Here is a 17,942-nt window from a genome sequence, read left to right as displayed (position 1 = left end):
GATATAGGTCCTTTCGGGGAAGCAGTGTTTTTTCCAGTGTTGCTTTCAGATTGTGTTTTTTAATTCATAAACATTATATTGCATATTCAGAGAATGTCATAGTTGTTGTTCAGCTCAAATTCAGGATAGTTGATTTAAAAAACAAGAATTATGTTTGTCCATATTACTTTTTAATATTTAATACTCTGTAAAAGGCTTTGATGGTCATACATTTTTGTAAAGCTATTTGATACCTGTTTTAAAATATAAAAATTAAGTGTTGTTGTAATGGAGACTTGGATGTGAAATGAAAAATTCATGGAAAATTGCAAGCGTTGCCTTTATTAAAAATGCATTTCTGACAAAGGTCTATGACTGAAATGTTGCATTTAAAAACACTTTCACTAACTGTAAAATACATAAAATACACAGTTTATTACCAAAGGGGGAAAAAATTGAAAAAACAACAACTGAACTACAGTTTAAGCATCATTTGTTATACATAAAACATCACATAGCCAGTCAAAGCTCATTTAATGCTTGTGCTTATGCTCATGTTTATAGTTTATATCATTAAAAATGTAATTTTGATGACAATATCCCATTATTTTGCATGTTGCAAAAAGTATTAAATAAATAAGATTATCACATCACCTTGTTGTTTTTAGAAATACATTATTTTCATGTAATTGTAAATGAAATGACATCTTTAAGGTTGTAATTGTTAGCTATTCATTCTGCAGAAAGCACCTTTGCTTGTGAAATCACTGTAAGTGACAGAATACCAAAAATAGTATCACTTATCTGAACCAGAGCAACACAAATACATTAAAATACAAATCTTTCATATATTGTATGATACATATCTACGCTCTTCTGCAATAGCAGAATTTGACACAGAGATACCAGAGTCTGTGTCACTGAAGGCTCACAAAAGAGAGTTATTCTTAATGTTTTTGGTTTCAGTTTTTGAACCTTGACGTCTTGATTTTAAAGGTTTAACTGCTTTGACTGAGAACAGGGAATATACACCTGGAGAGATGGCAACTCTCCATCACGTCTGAATGACGAAGAGGAATGATTGATCTTTTTTCCGTCCATCCAGGGTTGCCATTTCCACTTCATCTGTGTTGACTATCTGGATGAACCAGCCACGGTGCAGCACTGACTCAAACGTCAGCTCTGACCGGGGACCCTTCATGAAGAAGACGAACGAAAGGGTGGTCTTGTCATCCTTGGAGATCTTCCTCAGCATCTTTTTGTCACATGTCTACAACATAAAATGTGCGGTTATTGTTCATCAGAGAGAGCACAGGTGGCTGGTTAAATACTCTAACTGTAAGATAATTATGTTGGCAAAATCAGGATCCTAATAATATGTTATATGTTGTAAGTTTTCACCCCATTAGCTTTACTACATATTTATAGCATACACCGTTGTCAATGTTATTTAAATCACGAAAAGTGTAGCATGTTTTTCTTTTGGTATTTGTATTATTTCTGGACTTGGAGTGTTTTTGCCTTGATTCACTCTTGTCTGTGCTTTGTCGTTACAGGCTGCTGTCATAAGCAGATATAAAGACGTTTTAGGTGTTTATTAATGTACATTATTCGTCAACAATAATAACTCATCATATGAAGATATATTGTATTTTATTACAACTATTTTTACTTAATAGTAGGACTTACGATATGTTCCTGAAAGCTTCGGAAAAACCAAGTACATTTTTAGCCATGCAGTCCTCCCATCCATGCAGTTAAACTAATGTAAACTGTCTGCTTTAGTACAACCTGTTTACATTTCAATGAGTATGTTTTCATGTCATGCCCTACCTCCACTGTATAGTTGCCTTAACTGGAAGCAGAATGAACATACAGTACCTCGAAATTTTGTTTACCTGCGACTTAAAACTGAGTGAGACAGGTTGATGCTCATTAAATCTAACTATGTACACATGAACTTAGTTATAATTAATACCTCGACTTGTAGGAGCACTTTCTGTCCTTCTTTGCAGCACCTGAGGAAGCAGTTGGACCCTGTGAAGTTCAGAACCACTGGTATCCCTGTGAATAACCTGCTGGTTGACCTGTAGTAGTAGATGGTGATATTCTCTAAACACAAAAGAAATAAAATCATATAAATAAGAAATATTTTCCTTGTTAGAGGAAATGATTAATTAAACATGACAATGGATGAAGAGAGTATCTGAAATTAAAAACTGAATGTAATTGTTGTAATTTAAGTTTTTCAGGTGTTTCGTTTGTGTCATGTTGCTGCATGTGACTGACAGACCTGGGTTCGGTGAAACATAGACTGTCTTCTGCGAACAGATGCCTCTCAGGTATTGCTGGGAAGCCAAACATTCGACCATAACATTTTGTGTCCTGTCTTGTCTGAAACTTCCCCTAGGAACTTAAAGTGAAACAGAACAATCAAATATTACAGAACTTTTTTATGAAAAAAAGGAACATGGATCACTGGTGTGTTAAAATATTGACCTCAATACCACCGTGTACTGGTGATTGTGATTAATTCCTCACGCATCATTTTATCTGTTTATGACTAGGATGGTCCTCTATTACCAACAGAAGGTAGTTGAACTGTACATTAGTGATCTCTAAGGCTTTTTTAATCATTGACAGAATCTGATGTGTTGTATTTTTATTAATTTATAGAGACCCAAACCTAACTACATATAACTAACTAACTACTAGCTATGTTAAGGATAGACAAGACAAAAAAGAAAGACAAGAAAATGGAAGAGAACAGAAGACATGAACAGACAATAGTAGAGAATAAAGGAAGACAAAGGAAAAGAGGAGATGACAAGAAAAGAAAGGATACAATAGAAGGGAAGACAAGACAAGAATAGTTAAAACCAATAATATTTACTCACCAAGCGTCACCGTGCTGGATTCTGCCACCACCACTACGTCATGACAGGTGCTCCCATCGTCGCATCCCCTCCCTTTCACCACAGAGATGCTGGTTTTCGTCAGGGAAATGACGAGTAGATGCTTGTCCTGTCCGTTCTGCTCATCTTCAGGCTGGCAAACATCATCCTCTATTCCTCCGTCCTCCCTTCCTTCTCCCTCCTTGCTCCAATCACTCTCCTGGTCTTCCTCTCTCATCATTTCCATGTTGAAATTAAGAACTCTGGTCTCCTTGGAGACTGGATATAAAAAGTCCTCAGCTGGGTCAGGCTGATTAGTGGGCTCCTTTATCTTGGCCATCTTGTGCACCGTCTGAAGACAGGACGGAGGAGAGGGGAGATAAGTGTTGGACTTTATGTCTCTCTATGTTTGTACTTGACAACTGCTGTGTGGGAATTCCACCTTAAATTCCTAAATACAAAGCTACTGTTAAAGTTATGTGTTTTCTTCCTTTGGTGGATACCTTAATGTAGGCAGTACAATGTCATGTCATATTGTGCTATTTCTACTGCAATTACAGTGTAATATGATAAAGCAACAGTGTTGCTAGCAGCTTTTTAGTGTAACATTAACACTAGACGTGCTAAAAGTGTCCATATTTAGCAATTATAAAATATATATTTATAATATATAAACATTTAAAATGGTTTTAAACACACAATAATGTAGCTGTAAGCAGGTATAAGTGTTTATTCATGTATTTGTCAACAGCTATAACTCCTTTTGTTGGCGCCTGTAAGTGGGTGCTGGTATAGAAACAGATAATGAATGACAGAATACATTACTACGTTGATGCCCTAGGTGAGTTTTTAGATTGAAGCCCCAAAAGATTTTGATCAAAGTCCCCCGAAAAGTGTAACCTCCAGTCCTCCAGACAAAAAGGCAAGTAGGGGTCAAGTTGCAATTTAAAGAGTGCTTAGTGGGATTGCTTGAGGTAGCACATGAAGTTTGGTGGCTGTCGTGCGAACAGTAAGCCTCGGAAAATCATACCAGATGAAAACTCATGCAAGGTAATGGGGAAAAGGATAGTAAGAAAAAATACACACACTTTCCATTTATATGTTGCCCTAGACGACTGCCTATGTGGCCCAAGACACAGGCCGGCCCTGACAAGATAGTAAAGCACAGTTGTGATTATATAACATGTCTTTATAAGAGGACTAATAATTGTTAACAAATAAACTACCCTTATATCTGTGTACAACTACATTATAAACCATTTATTTAATGTTGTAGAGTTACAATAGTGTAACTTAAACATGAACACACACCTGGCAGAACCTATCTGGGTCAGAGACAGACAGACACACTCTTTGACCTATAGTTCACATTGTATATTCTTACATTCATTGCCTGAAAACTTACCCTAACCCTAACCACAGACACCAAAAAACATCTTTGTCTAAATTGGGGGCACAGCTTTTCTCATACAGAAACACACCATGCCAGAAATAAGTCACTTAGCAGATAAAACATTTTACTGGATGAAATTGATATCATTATCAGACAAGTAAACCTAAATACAATATGGAAAGAATATATTCTGAAATAGAAACTCACCAGCATTGGATTACCCTCAGCTAATGTCTGTGCCAACTCCTCAGGTGTGAGATCCTGCAAGTCTTTGCCATTTATCTGCATCAGCTTGTCTCCTCTCAAATTTAGAAAACAACACCAAAGTGAGGGTTGAATTTCTGAGTGAATAATGAATGAATTTCCAGTAGAACAAATACTTGGTTTGAAATTGGTTCACAATTTTTCAACTCTGTCTTTAAAAAACAGTCAGGTGTCCACATAAACACTCAAAGAGATTCATACTGGCTATTGAAAGATGCCTTTCAAATGCATTTTCAATGTAAGTGATGGGGGGCAAAATCCACAATGTCCATAGTCATACATTTAAAAGTTAATCTGAAGCTTATATGAATAAATTACATTGAAAGTGATGGGAGCCCCCTCTGTAAATTACATTGTTTTTGTTATAACTTTATGTGATCATAACATTTAAAAATTGATCATAAATAACTAATAAACCATCAATAAGGATCATCCTTGAGTGTAACAGACCTGTCTGTGTTTGATCTGCATTTCCAGATTTAATGGCTGAGTTGTGCTTTTAGCATTTTATGCCTCCAGGTCCTATTTATTATTTAATAATGTAAAACCTGTCTTACAGTAACCCAGAGGAGACACAATGTCTGAAGTGCAAAAAAACAAACAAAACAACAAAACAGAAAAATCTGGCATCACTTTCCTTTTTTTCCTTCTTTCTTATCCTTATCCAGCTCTTTAAAGCTAAGTTTTACCACTTCTTTTGGTGGAGACCTTTACAACTGCATACCTGATGGCTTGTTAAACAGTGAGTAAATCATTAATAAAGCTTCTTTATAATAAGCCAATAGGTCTGCAGCTGTCAATGTTAATCAATTATTAATATTAGAGCTGCGTTGTTTTCATTATCGATTAATTGTTAAATCTAGGAAGCCTTAAATATATGTGGGAAATTGCTCAGCTTCCTAGTGTCCACGATCATGTCTTTAAATGCCTTGTTTCGTCAGACCCTTTTGAATTTACAGTCATACAGGACAAAGAATCCTCACATTTGAGATGCTGAAAAATGACTGAAACGATTCATCGATTATCAAAACAATTCATTTTCAGTGGCTTGACTATAATAAGTCAATAATTCTGCTCACCATTTACAAACCCACTTTTGATGTATGCTTTATTAGAGAGCAGCAGTTCAGTAGGAGTTGTAGCCAGTAAATCTCAGCTTCCACTTCTGCTTTCTGCAGTCACTTTCTCAGTAGTTAGATCACATCTGCACTAACTTTCTTTTTTGACCACTTGATATATTATCTGCAAATTGCAGCTCTATTATAATATTCAGTTTGATCTTGTTTTTGAAGTTGTGTGTCTATTTAACTATTTTCAAACCTGATTTTTTGTAGGTATTTAAAAATGTTCTTTCTAATATCTGATTCCAAAATCATCATTTATTGTTCTCTTTATATACCGTTTATGGTGTTTATTATTATTTTTTATTTATTTAGTAGTATCACACATTAAAGTGCACAGGAAATGCTTTCTACAAGCACAGAATAATTATTCAGTTTTTTGTTACTTGTGAGAAAACTAAGTGACTTAATTTGTGTCTGTCCAACAGTGTCTCTGGGTTATACCTGACAAACGGTTTTCCTCCACTTGCTTTTTTGTCCTTGACAACATTGTCCACTTCATACCGGTGCTTTCCATCTTGGATCTGGTGGATGATCAGCACGCTTCCATTTACCGGAGAATCCTGTCATGTGGAGATGAATCAACAAAGTTTCTCTTAATAAAAAACATCAACCAACATAAACATTCATATCTTCACAAATTCATACATTTTTTTCACAGACAGCAGTGTTAAGTGTTAAAAACAGTACAACTTCATCACTGACCTTCTGATCCATGATGCTGACAGTGTCCACTGCTGATAATGCCAAAGATTGAAGCCAGTGCTAGTGGTAGTGGTTTTAAAGCCTGCCCGTATGTTTCCGCTTCCGCTTTTATTAACAGAAGGGGAAGTAGGAGTGAGGGGGCCACTCACACAGTCATGAACATGGAACTTATGTCAGAAGAGGAACTGAATGAAGATTAGTAAATCTTTAATAAAAGGGGACACTGTATGATTGAGATAACAACTTGTGACAAATATGGAACTATTAGAAATAGTAAACTTTATTTAGTATAGCACACTTCACAGAGCAAGCCCACAAAGTGCTTCACACGAATAAATTGTACCATAAAAATAGTAAAAAAAAAAAAGAAACAAACAAGAAAACATAATCAACAACAAACACTCAAAATGACACTAAACATAACAAGGTTTTTGTCTTGTTTTGTTGCTTTTTAAAGGTGTTAACAGAGGCTGCAAATTGTATCATATGAAATGTTTGCAAGTGCCTGACGATGCAGGGATCTATATGTGAAAACAAGAAAGTCAATGTAAAGAAGACAAGTTGGTTTTGATGTGAGTAATCTTGCTGTAGAGCAGTGTATAGGCTCTGTGGCTACACACACACACACAGACCCACACATTGACCTAGTTCACTTTGGGAACGTTAATATAGACAATGATTTCCTGGAAACTTAACCTAACCCTAACCACTGATCACAAACTCATACTCTTACTCTCTTACTTTCTTTCTTTCTACAAATTAGGGACACAGCTTTTGTCACACAGACAATTGTGATTTACCAAAATACATTTTATTTTAAATTAAAGCTCATATATTAAAGACTTTCCCTTTTCCTATATGTGGTCAATATAGACCCATAACACAACTGACTTAACAATAATTGCTAATACAAACTGATTATTTTGAGAATTACTTTGTCTATAATTTGCGTCCCATGATCTTATAATGTGCCTGCTCTATTCATCATGAGCAGTAAAATAGGTAAATTGGGCCTATTTTAATCTAAAAACTATTTGTACATTGTAAATTAAATGTGGTCTAAGGCAGAAAAAATTACAAAGACAGGTTGAACAAAACACATTCATAGTCATTAATATGCAGCTAATCAGAGCAAATGGAATCAATATTTAAACAAAGTGTAAAAACAAGGTCCAAGGTATTTCCCCTGATGTTTGTGGGACCAGGTACATGTTGAATACAATTAACAGACTCAGTGACATTAAGAAAATCAGCAGAAAATGTACAAGAAATGCCATTTACATTAATATTAATAACAACCATAATAACTCTGTCCAACCTAATGATAGAGGATTTTAAAAAATCAATGAATTCAGACATAAAATAACTATTAGAAACAGGGGGTCAGTAAATTCAAATACAATAAAATGGATTTGAATGACCAACTTTGGTCATCTGCAGTTCAAAGAAGGAGAAAGCCCCAGTGCTCATCATCCAGGACTAGCAGTGAAAACTGAGATGAAATTGGGAAGAAAGAGGGAGATTCCATGGAGTGTGTGTTTAAATAGTCAGTCATCATGTGGAGATGACAGCACCACATGCTGTATATTAGCAGCTAGCAATCTTGAGCCCAGTTTGGGTGAATTCCATCCCTCTGAAAAAGAGACAATCGGTCCCAAAACGGATTAAAAATGCCAATAAAACCAGCATTGGGAGCCCATAAGTGGACTGATGTCAGTTGTGAAAGCTAAGCAGGCTGCTGGAACAATCAGTACCTTGGCCTATTGTGAGAATGGCCCCTGATTTAAAAACTCTTTAATTAAAGACTCTTTACAATGTAGTAGAACATTTAGTAAGTAGTAATGGAATCACCAACATCAGTGCTGAGGAGGAGAAGAGCAGCTGAGGAGGTGACGACTGGACTCTATCAGAAGTATGTTCAGCATTGATAGTGTGTGCCACATTCACCGACTGTGGATGGATGGTCGTAGACTGTTGCAGTGAGTGCCAGCGTCCTTCTTAACAGAGGGGTTATCTTGACACATTCACATACACCTTAGACACCACATGCACCACATCCTCCTTTTTCCACACCTCATATAAAACACTCAAACTGTAAAAATCTCTTTTTATTTGTTTACAGAATGTTCTCTTCCTTAATTGTTTAGCACTACCAGTAACAGCTTGGTTGCTGTAAAAATGACCATCAAAACAACAAAATCCTAAACAGAGTGAAGAGGAATTGACAACCCGCTGATGTACAGTATGCCACTGTAGACATGGGAACTACTGGATGAATCTGACTTCCTCTGTGACAATAAATCACTCTGTAGTGATATTAGTTGCTGTTCTACAATAATGATCTATTATTATAGAAACGGAAGAGACAGATTACTTCATTACAACGGTCAGTTTGCTATATACCACATAATAGCGTCCTTGGTTGGATTCCAGCTACAGGTCATTTCTCTCTCTCTCTTTCTCTCCCTGTTTCCCGTCAGCCTCTCTGCTTTCTACTGTCAAAATAAAGGCAACAAGCCCCAAAATGATGGTGTGTCCACAATGTCCTCTTTACCATTAACAAATTTAACTGACTTGTTTTTATTAATGCACCTGTATTTCAAGACTGCCCACTAAAAACCAACACAATCATACACAGTAAAAAATATGGATGTAGTCACTATGATAACAATGTTTGAGTTTGGATAGCTGATATTACATTGTCTGTCCTTAAAGGACAAAAAACGCATTTAGACTGTCATCTATATTTTGAGGTGTTGCACCCTTGTTCCATTTTATCCTACAGGTTTGATATAATAGTACTGTCAACATAAAAAACTGAGCCACCCTTTATAGTTAACTATATATTACCTGAAGCATTCATTACACTTATTCATTTTATCTCTCATACACACTGTGGATCATTGGTGACAGTTATGTCTGGCCTGGTGCCCAGAGAGCCGTAAAGACTATGGGAAGCAACCTCCACGTGCCGGGTGTCCCTCACATTAGACATGACTGTCCTGGGCTATTTTTGAAAGATGGAGTCAATTTCACACTTAGGGGAATTGATACGTTAAAAGTACATTAGCTAATTGCCATAAAAAACATCTCCACATTCAGTGAACTGCTTACAGTTGGCAGTGTGAAAACTTTTGCACTTGGCCTTTAGGACCAATTTTGTGTGCCGTTAACATAGCCCCGACTGTCATCGCTAATGTTGAGATTATTTTTTCAGTTTTAATTTATTGTCCACCTTTTTGTGTTGTATTCCCTTTTATTTAAAAAAAAAATGTAAGAGTTAATCTATGATAACGTCTAGCTCGCATTACAAATTAATTCAGTTCATATTTGCACTCCTTTTGTCTTTAATACTGACAGGAAATGTTAGATTTCACATTCAAATCTGACTGTCAACTGAAAGGACAACCAAATCATACAATACAGATAAAACATCAAGCATTAAAGCTGATCTCTTTTGCTGAGGGATAGAAGTCTAGTTTAACTTGAAAGTGAAAATACACCCACACAACGTTTCAGTCTTCTGACCTTTCACAAGACATTGTCTTGAAATGCCTTCAGAAAGGTCTGAAGAATGAAGTGTTGGCAAATAACTATGTAGAGTCCATTTCTCTGTGTGTGGGAGTATTTTCGCTTTCTACTTGAAGATAACCAAGGAGCCTGACACCCAACAGTTTTGGTGAGTGTCTTTTGTTTTCTGCTCTGATAGAAGTCCAGTTCAAACACAGAAACACATCTAAAACAAACCAGTGGGTCAGGTGCAGGGTGTAGAGTTTTCAAACGCCCAGAAGCTATCATTTATTTGTGATGTTGCAAACTGTGAGAAGGTGTTCCTCAGGCAAATACCCAGGCACAGGTATTGTGAGGCTTGTATGCAAAAAGAAACATTATCAGCTGATCAAATGCACCTATAGATAATAAGTACATTAGCCTCAACTGTACTTTTTTTTGTTGTAAATAATGATCAAATCTTAATATACTATCATGGTAAAATTCAGTCACTTTGAAAGAAAGAAGTATTGACCGTCAATGCTTTTGGTTCTAATGTTTTGCTTTTATGATAGCTTTGAATGTATGTGTTTGTCTTAAATCAATATTATTTATATTATTTTATGACCTTAAACAGCCTGAATATTGCTTGAATTATATTTATTGTTTCATTATTAAAATTAAAATGACTATTTCTTGTTAAACAAATGACAATACAAGAAAGAGGAGTAGTGTATCTGTGTGCATTATTGCTGCAAAACTATCTGTCGCTGTTTTTATACTGGGATGAGTTGTGTTACTAAATTTATACGTGCAAACACACACACATGCACACACACACACACACACACACACACACACACACACACACACACACACACACACACACACACACACACACACACACACACACACACAGAAGCTATTTCCAGCTTTCCCCCTTTCGAGCCAGTGAAGTCCAGCTAAATCTGTAGATGCTGAGGTGGATTGAGTTACATGAGAGGCGCACGCCACTGTCGCAAACTTTCAGGTCTACCACCACCTACCACTGCAGTACACGGTGTTGAGATACGGACCACGTTTCCACTGTTCACTATTCCTTCATTCAGACAGTGGACAGTTCAAACTCAACCAGGTACAGTGAGATTGTGTGTTTCTGACTGCTGAGAAAAGTTTTTATCATTGTGGCAGCTTAAGGTACTGAGTAATGTTGACCTCTGCATTGCATTTTACTTCCTTAAATAATGGTGTGGGTGTTGGATAAAGTTACTGTAACACATTAATTAACACAATATTCAACTTATCAGAGGAGGCATGGTCAGATTTTCAGAGGTTTTTCTTTTTTTTTAGCTGCTTCACAACAAATATGGATCCTACAGAGTTCAATGGGCTTTTAAGGTTTGGCCAGATATTTACGAATGAATGGTGTTCCCAAGATTTTGTCCACTTCATTAATATCCATGAAGGGAGGAAAATATCAGGAATACTAGTCAATATAATGCACTCCAGTACTCCACAACCAACCACTACAACCTCAATAATAAACATTAAGTTGAAAAAACTGAAAATATATAAGCTTCATAAAAGTAGATTTGTGGCCGAGCTGTTGTATTGGATTGCATTAGATTGCACGTGTTCCTAATAAAGTGAAGTGACACTGACTAGTGAGTGTATGTTACAGACAATGTTATGGAAGTGAAACAGAATCTTTTCAGTTGATCCCCTTATGTTACTTCCCCAACATGAACAAAAAAAGCCCTCAACATGAGTACCTTATGTTCCCCCCTCAACATGAATACAATATAATAACCTCAAGAAGAAAGATCTTAAGTTCTAAGCCTTTTATTAATTCTTGTGCTGTTCCTTTAAAGGGCTGCAAATCTGTTTCAGTTTATATTTGCATCTTAGACTGTATGTAGAATAAATCTTCTACTCAACACCGTTTTTTTTATTTTTTATTTACCTTTTGTTGATCAAAGTGAACTTTCCATTGAGTACAACTGACCTGTTACAGTTGAAGGAACTTACTGGTTACACAAACAGGCTGTGAAAGTACTACTTATGTTCCCATGCTTGTTTTTAGATGTATATGGTTTTATACTGTACTATTTATGTGTTTCAGATGGTGATACTTGATGTGTTAGTAATAGGAGGTGGGCCTCATGCCTTGACCTTGACTAGCTTGCTGTCCAACCCTGACCCAAACTCAGATCCTGGGCAGGACTCACCCCCTTCCCCCTACTGCTTGGACCCTCCAAAACTTCAGTCAAACCCAGAAAAATCCAACAACAAAAGACACAGTGGCAAGAGGAAAAGGAGAGTAACAACTGGTACAGTATGCTTGACTTACTTAATCAGAATTATGTGACAAAATTAGTTAGTATAATCGGTTGGTTTAACCAAATTAGTCAATTGGTTTATTGACAGAAAATGAATTGGCAACTTTTTGACAGGGGACATATCATATACATTTCCAGGTCTATATTTATATTCTAGGACTCTACTTCATATCATCTGTGCAGGATTTAGGGTTGGAAAAAATCCCTATTCATCATATACTGGCCTTTTATGCAGCCCCTCACTTTGGCCTTGGTCTGAAACCAGGCAGGCAGTTCCGGTCCTCTGAAATGAGGCCAACGCGGAAGTAACTTAAAACTGAATTCTATCAAAAGGCCACCAGGGGGCGACCGTTTTGGTGTCAAAAGGACTTCCGTCTCTATACAAGTCAGTAAACGTTTTCAAAATGTGTTTATGGTCTCAATCGCTAGTTTACAGCCTTCCTCAATGCAGTATGATGTTCATTTGTGAAATTTTGGCCTCCCTGATTTGATATTTGACGATAAAGCAGGGTATGCATTGGGGAATGGCTACGTCCTGATTGACAGGTTGATTGATTCACAGGTTCAGGAGGGCGGACAGATAGACTACAGGAAATAGCCGTGAACTTGTTTCACACCGACAGTTTTCTCCAGAGTTTTGCGGTTATAGTTAGTCGTAACAGCTAACCTGTTGCCTGTGTAGACTGTGGTAGATCCAGCCATCGCAACCTCCCCCGCTCTGTCCTCTTGCTCCTCCTGATGCCCATATAAGTAGAATCTGTGTTTTTATTTTTCCCGGCATGCACCTAAAATTTTCAAGATGGCGCTGCTCAGATCCGAAACTATTGGCTTCCGAGCAGCAGTCCACAAACCAATGGGTGACGTCACGGATGTTACGTCCATTTCTTATATACAGTCTATGTCTGAAACAGGCTGTTTTAGCTGCTGTCTCTGTAAAGGCTCGCTCCCAGTTCACCCAATTTCTTCTGATTGCCAGCTCCCAGAAGCTGTCCTTCTCAGTGGCTCTGAAGGTTACAAACAAACAGTAGTAGGATTCCACTTCTTTTCTCGTTCTTTACTCAAAATGGAAACTTCTTGAATACATCCATACATGTTTGAGCCTGAATACGGTGCGAAATATGCGGGTGGACAACATGAACAACTCATGGAACAACCACAGCAACAGAGGCTAGTGAACGGATGGCTGTTTGTTAACATGCACAATCAATATCATGCCATCATGAGCAGGAAGTAGAGGCAACTATGCAAACAGAGTGTTCAGAGCAGGCTGAAGCCCTGCTATTTGACTTTTAGGGAGCATTTTTACAAATGTTGACCTTTGACCTTGTTTAATATTCAACATTACAACAGTATCAAAATAATAAATTAATAATAATGAACAGGAAATCACAAAAATGATGTTATGTGCCCTTTAAAAAAAAAAAGAAGCCACACATTGTTTGACTTCAAAATTGTGAGAATTTGCTGCTCTACTTTATCTAACGCAATAGTAAACTGAATATTTTGGGATTTAAAACTGTTGGTTGGACAAAACAAGTAATCTGAGGACATCATGCTTTGCTCAGTAAAATGTGATAGAATTTTGAGTTGATTAATTGAGATAATAATCGATAATGAAAATAATTGGTAGTTTTAGCCCATATTGCTAATTATTATCTCATAAAATTTACTTAGTTATTAATTATGTGAATATAAAATATGATTTAGTCTCACAAACAATGAGTAAATACATCTTTCTAATTGCTTGATTTATTAAGTCATAATTTTGATAAATCTTGGTGAAGTGAGTTTAGATTTTAATCTCAAATAGTTTTAACCTTGTAAGTATTTATCTTGTTTGGATTCTCATAAATCTGACTTTATCTTGATTTAAGTCATGATTTTTTACTTTAAATTAAATCCAAGTTTTTGATTTTGATATGGTTTATGAAGTAAAGGTGCTAACTCGGCATCTCATAATTTTGCCACAAATACCAGTAGAGTATCTTTCTTTCAAACTAGCTTTGACTGACCTAACTTTTCAGTTGTTAATTTTTCTGCATGTGCTTTCATATGTTCACAAAGTAAACCCAAGATAAAATACTCCTCCTCCTGTCATTGTTATGTTTTTTGTAAGGTGCCTACAGCTCAGGTGCAGTTTGTGATTAGCCTCTGCAGGTCTGACGCTGGAGGAACAACTAGCAAAGTCAACGATTTCAGAGAGGGTCATTTGCCCACCGCTCAGTCTCCGAGTGGTGGATTCCTATGGAGAGTGGACGGCTTTGTGGGAGAGCCAATTCACGGCTCTAAACATCCCTCATCTGCGCTCACACACACTGGTGCATACAGACCCTCTCAACAAGGTATAAACGCAAACAACTTCTCCTGAAGTAGAAATGAGGAAGGTGCTTTTCAGTATGATTTCATATGTGTGTTCTTTTGCTCTTTGACAGAAAGCACTGCAGGAGTTTGTTTTAAAGCATGACCGTTCAGTGGAGCTTCACAGTCTTCCAGACCAGGTTTACATTTTGGATGAAAACGCTTTCTTCAATGACATGCGACTCGGCAAGAAAGAGAAGAAACGTCTAAACATCACCTCAACACTCAAGAAGAGTTTGTCCTTCAGTCTGCCAGGAACCAAACTAAGTGTGGATTTCTTTAAAGATCAGGTTTGCTAATATATATGTGTGTCCTCTGCATGATAGGTTGAATATTACACTGTGTTTTGCATTTAGAAGCAGTTTATTACAGTTTTCAAGCACTGTGTTTTTCTTGAATTGTTTGTAACCATACATCTTTGTGTTAAGTGTTGCTGTGACTAACTTCACATTCATGTCTTCATCCTGAATAAAAGAAGCATGCAACATTGCATCCTGATAACGTTGGTTGTGGTTTTAATTATGTCTTATACTTTTTGTGGGGTTACCTCCAGATGCGTATTTTAAAGTCAAGTTTTATAAAGGGGGCATATCATGCACATTTCATTATCAGGTCTATGTTTATATTCTGTGGCTCAACTGGTAAATATTTGCATGATTTACAGATTTAAAAAAAACAAACAACTCCTTATTTATCTTATGCTGGACCTTAATGCAGTATTATGCATATGAGGGAACATTTTACATGCGGTCACTTCAAATTTTTGTACCTTGAGTATGTTAAACATAGACAACTGGTATAATAACAGCATGAAAATAACAGAAAATCACAAAAAGCATGCTATGTCCTCTTTAAGTTACAGAAAGAAAAGTTTTGACAGAATCTGACAGTCACATTGTGAGCGATACTAACACAAGAGACTTCTGAAATCTGCATGCTGATCGTCTGATCCCTGAATAGATGCCAAAGGTTGGTGTTACTTTACTGTTATTTTTAATACCATTGAGGGTGGCAAAGTCGGACATTTTCAAATCAAACACATAATGACTTTAAGTAACAAGAAAAGCATAATCCATGAACTGCTGTTTACTGAGCTGTTTGAGTTGATGAATCTGAACATGCAGGTGGAGAGATACAACTTGGACCAAGTGCTCATGAAAGGAACAGTGGCACACATCAGCCCTGTGATTGAAGACAAGGACGGGGGCAAAAAGGAGAGTGACTGTATGAAGGAGGACGAAACAAAGAATGTTGTCATGAGAGTGACTGATAGAAATGGAGATAGGGCGAGGAAGAGGGTAAAATATTTTGAAGTCCAACTTCAAGAAGGGGTCATCCTAAAAGCCCACCAGGTTGTTATGGCAACAGGTCCAACTCGTGCCCATATGGCAAACATCCCTTCGTGGGTAACAAGTATTGGAGAGAGCTACCCAGAGGAGCGCTTGCAGCACACTGTGCACCTCATGCACCATCTACCAATTGCTCAGCAAAAACTTAAAGGATCTGATTGTCAGAGACAGAAAGAGACTTTTCCCATACAAGGTAAGTCTGACTCCCTTCTGCATGGCAGAATATTCAGTGTTTTTCTTTTGCCTGATCTTTCACTGCTTCTCCAGACATCAGTGGCAGTATCCTCACTGCAACACTTTCCTTTACAAGTACTTTATGTGTGTAGTGTGTGAGGCAGGGCAGAGAGTAATGGTAGTTGGTGGAGGTCTGACCAGCGCTCATGTCGTCTCCATTGCCCTGCAGCAAGGTGCCAGTCACGTGACATGGGTCATGAGGAAGCACCTCCAGGTCTAGTGATTGTGTGAAGCTGTATGTAGACCAACCATAAAGAAATATAGTAAATATAGATGTCTGCCTCCACCATACATGTGAGTCTCCACTGTTTCTTCTACAGTTGAAGCAGTTTGATGTGGGCGATGTGGAGAGTCTGGTGGGTCGTTATTCCCACGTGGAGCATGGCATCAAAATGGATGGCCAAGCCTACCTGAGACAGTTCTACAATGAAAGGAGTCTTTACAAACGGCTGGCTATGATTCGACAGGCAAGGAAAGGAGGAGCTGTCACCCCAGAGGCGTACATCCACCTGAAGCCATTCATACTGAAAGGGCAGGTGGATGTGAAGACATACTGTCAGGTAATGGTCCACAGAGTGTAAGGTTGAGGGTGACGCCAGGTGAGGTAAATTAAATTTAGATGAGGTGAAGTGAGATTATGTAATATTAGGTAAAATAATGTGAGGTCACGTGAGGAAACATAATGTAATGTACTGCAAGTGAACTGGTTTACCTGAACTGGTTTACCTGATTCTCATCCATCTGACCAGGTGAATGAAGCCAGCTGGTGCTACAGGAACCAGGTCTGGAGCCTCTCCCTCAGCACTAGGCACCACTGGACTGGAGATATGATCTGGCTCGCCACTGGGTGCAAACTTGATGTCAAACAGGACCCTTTGCTTTCAGAGGTGATGAGGGAATTCCCCATTCAGGTGTGTTAATCTGATAAATTACTTTATATCTGTACAGTAATCATAGAAGTATGAATATGAATAGAAAAGAGAGTTGGTTGCATGATAAAATCAACAAATGAATGAAAGAATAAGGGCAATGTCATGATATTTCAAAATCAAACTATATTTTCATTATGTAAACTGAGCAAGACAACATTAAAAGATTAATGAAATGTGTCCGGTTTGTCCCCATGTAGGTGATAGATGGTTGGCCGTGCATATCAGAAAGCTTACAGTGGGCAGAAGGATGCCCTCTTTATCTGATGGGGCAGTACACTGCTCTTCAGGTAGTGTTTTGTAAAAAGAAGTTGTAACATCTGTCTGTATAATCACTTTACAGAGCCCTAATTTATTTTCTCCTGCTTTCCCCACCCACAGGTTGGACCTCACGCAATAAACCTGGCTGGTGGTCAGGCGGCCAGTATGAGAATCGCCAAGGACATTGTGCTTCGTCAGCAACAGACTAATGTAGAGGTGTCTAAGCTAAGTGGTGGGAAATCTAAAACTGAAGAATATATTCAACAAATGCAAGGCTTACTGTGGCTTTAATTTTACCATTTAGCTCGAGGAACTCAAATGCACATGTGTGTGTGCCATCATCTATTCCTGATCTAATGGGACTTATGATGTGACAGTGAATAAATGCTGTGAAACTGACTCATTTGGGGAAGTATGCCAACAATCTCTAAATGGAACATGACTGGAATCATTTTTAACTCAAATGGAAAAAGGGGATCAGTCATGTAATCCTGAATGATGTGGTGCTTGTTGTTTTATTATATCTGTTTGTGTGGTGAGCTGTTTTGTGTGTGCTTTCTTGGTGAATGTTGAGTCTTGTGCTTCAGAGCTTTTAGATCATTATATGGATTGTTGAATTTTGTGTAT

General features: G+C 37.5%; 2 protein-coding genes across 2 annotated transcripts; one reads left to right on the top strand and one right to left on the bottom strand.

Moving 5' to 3' along the window:
* Positions 1–553: 553 nt before the first annotated feature.
* Positions 554–6,377, bottom strand: LOC133979773 (uncharacterized). Its single transcript, XM_062418402.1, has 8 exons — positions 6,357–6,377; positions 6,096–6,214; positions 5,745–5,747; positions 4,474–4,567; positions 2,877–3,225; positions 2,273–2,392; positions 1,958–2,091; positions 554–1,249 (listed from the first exon to the last, which is right to left on the bottom strand). The coding sequence occupies exons 1-8, from the start codon at positions 6,366–6,368 to the stop codon at positions 1,034–1,036; spliced, it is 1,047 nt and encodes a 348-aa protein (XP_062274386.1). The 5' UTR covers positions 6,369–6,377; the 3' UTR covers positions 554–1,033.
* A 5,590-nt stretch (positions 6,378–11,967) lies between these two features.
* On the top strand, positions 11,968–17,735 carry zgc:113276 (uncharacterized protein LOC553748 homolog). Its single transcript, XM_062431933.1, has 10 exons — positions 11,968–12,175; positions 14,342–14,526; positions 14,617–14,832; positions 15,667–15,743; positions 15,834–16,051; positions 16,218–16,339; positions 16,446–16,685; positions 16,875–17,036; positions 17,255–17,344; positions 17,436–17,735. The coding sequence occupies exons 1-10, from the start codon at positions 11,968–11,970 to the stop codon at positions 17,604–17,606; spliced, it is 1,689 nt and encodes a 562-aa protein (XP_062287917.1). The 3' UTR covers positions 17,607–17,735.
* The last annotated feature ends 207 nt before the right edge of the window (positions 17,736–17,942 follow it).

This window comes from Scomber scombrus, chromosome 1 (genome assembly GCF_963691925.1).
Source record: "Scomber scombrus chromosome 1, fScoSco1.1, whole genome shotgun sequence".
Classification (NCBI taxonomy): Eukaryota; Metazoa; Chordata; class Actinopteri; order Scombriformes; family Scombridae; genus Scomber; species Scomber scombrus.
The sequence above is the reverse complement of the archived record's forward strand: the minus strand, read 5'-3'. Positions and strand labels throughout refer to the sequence as shown.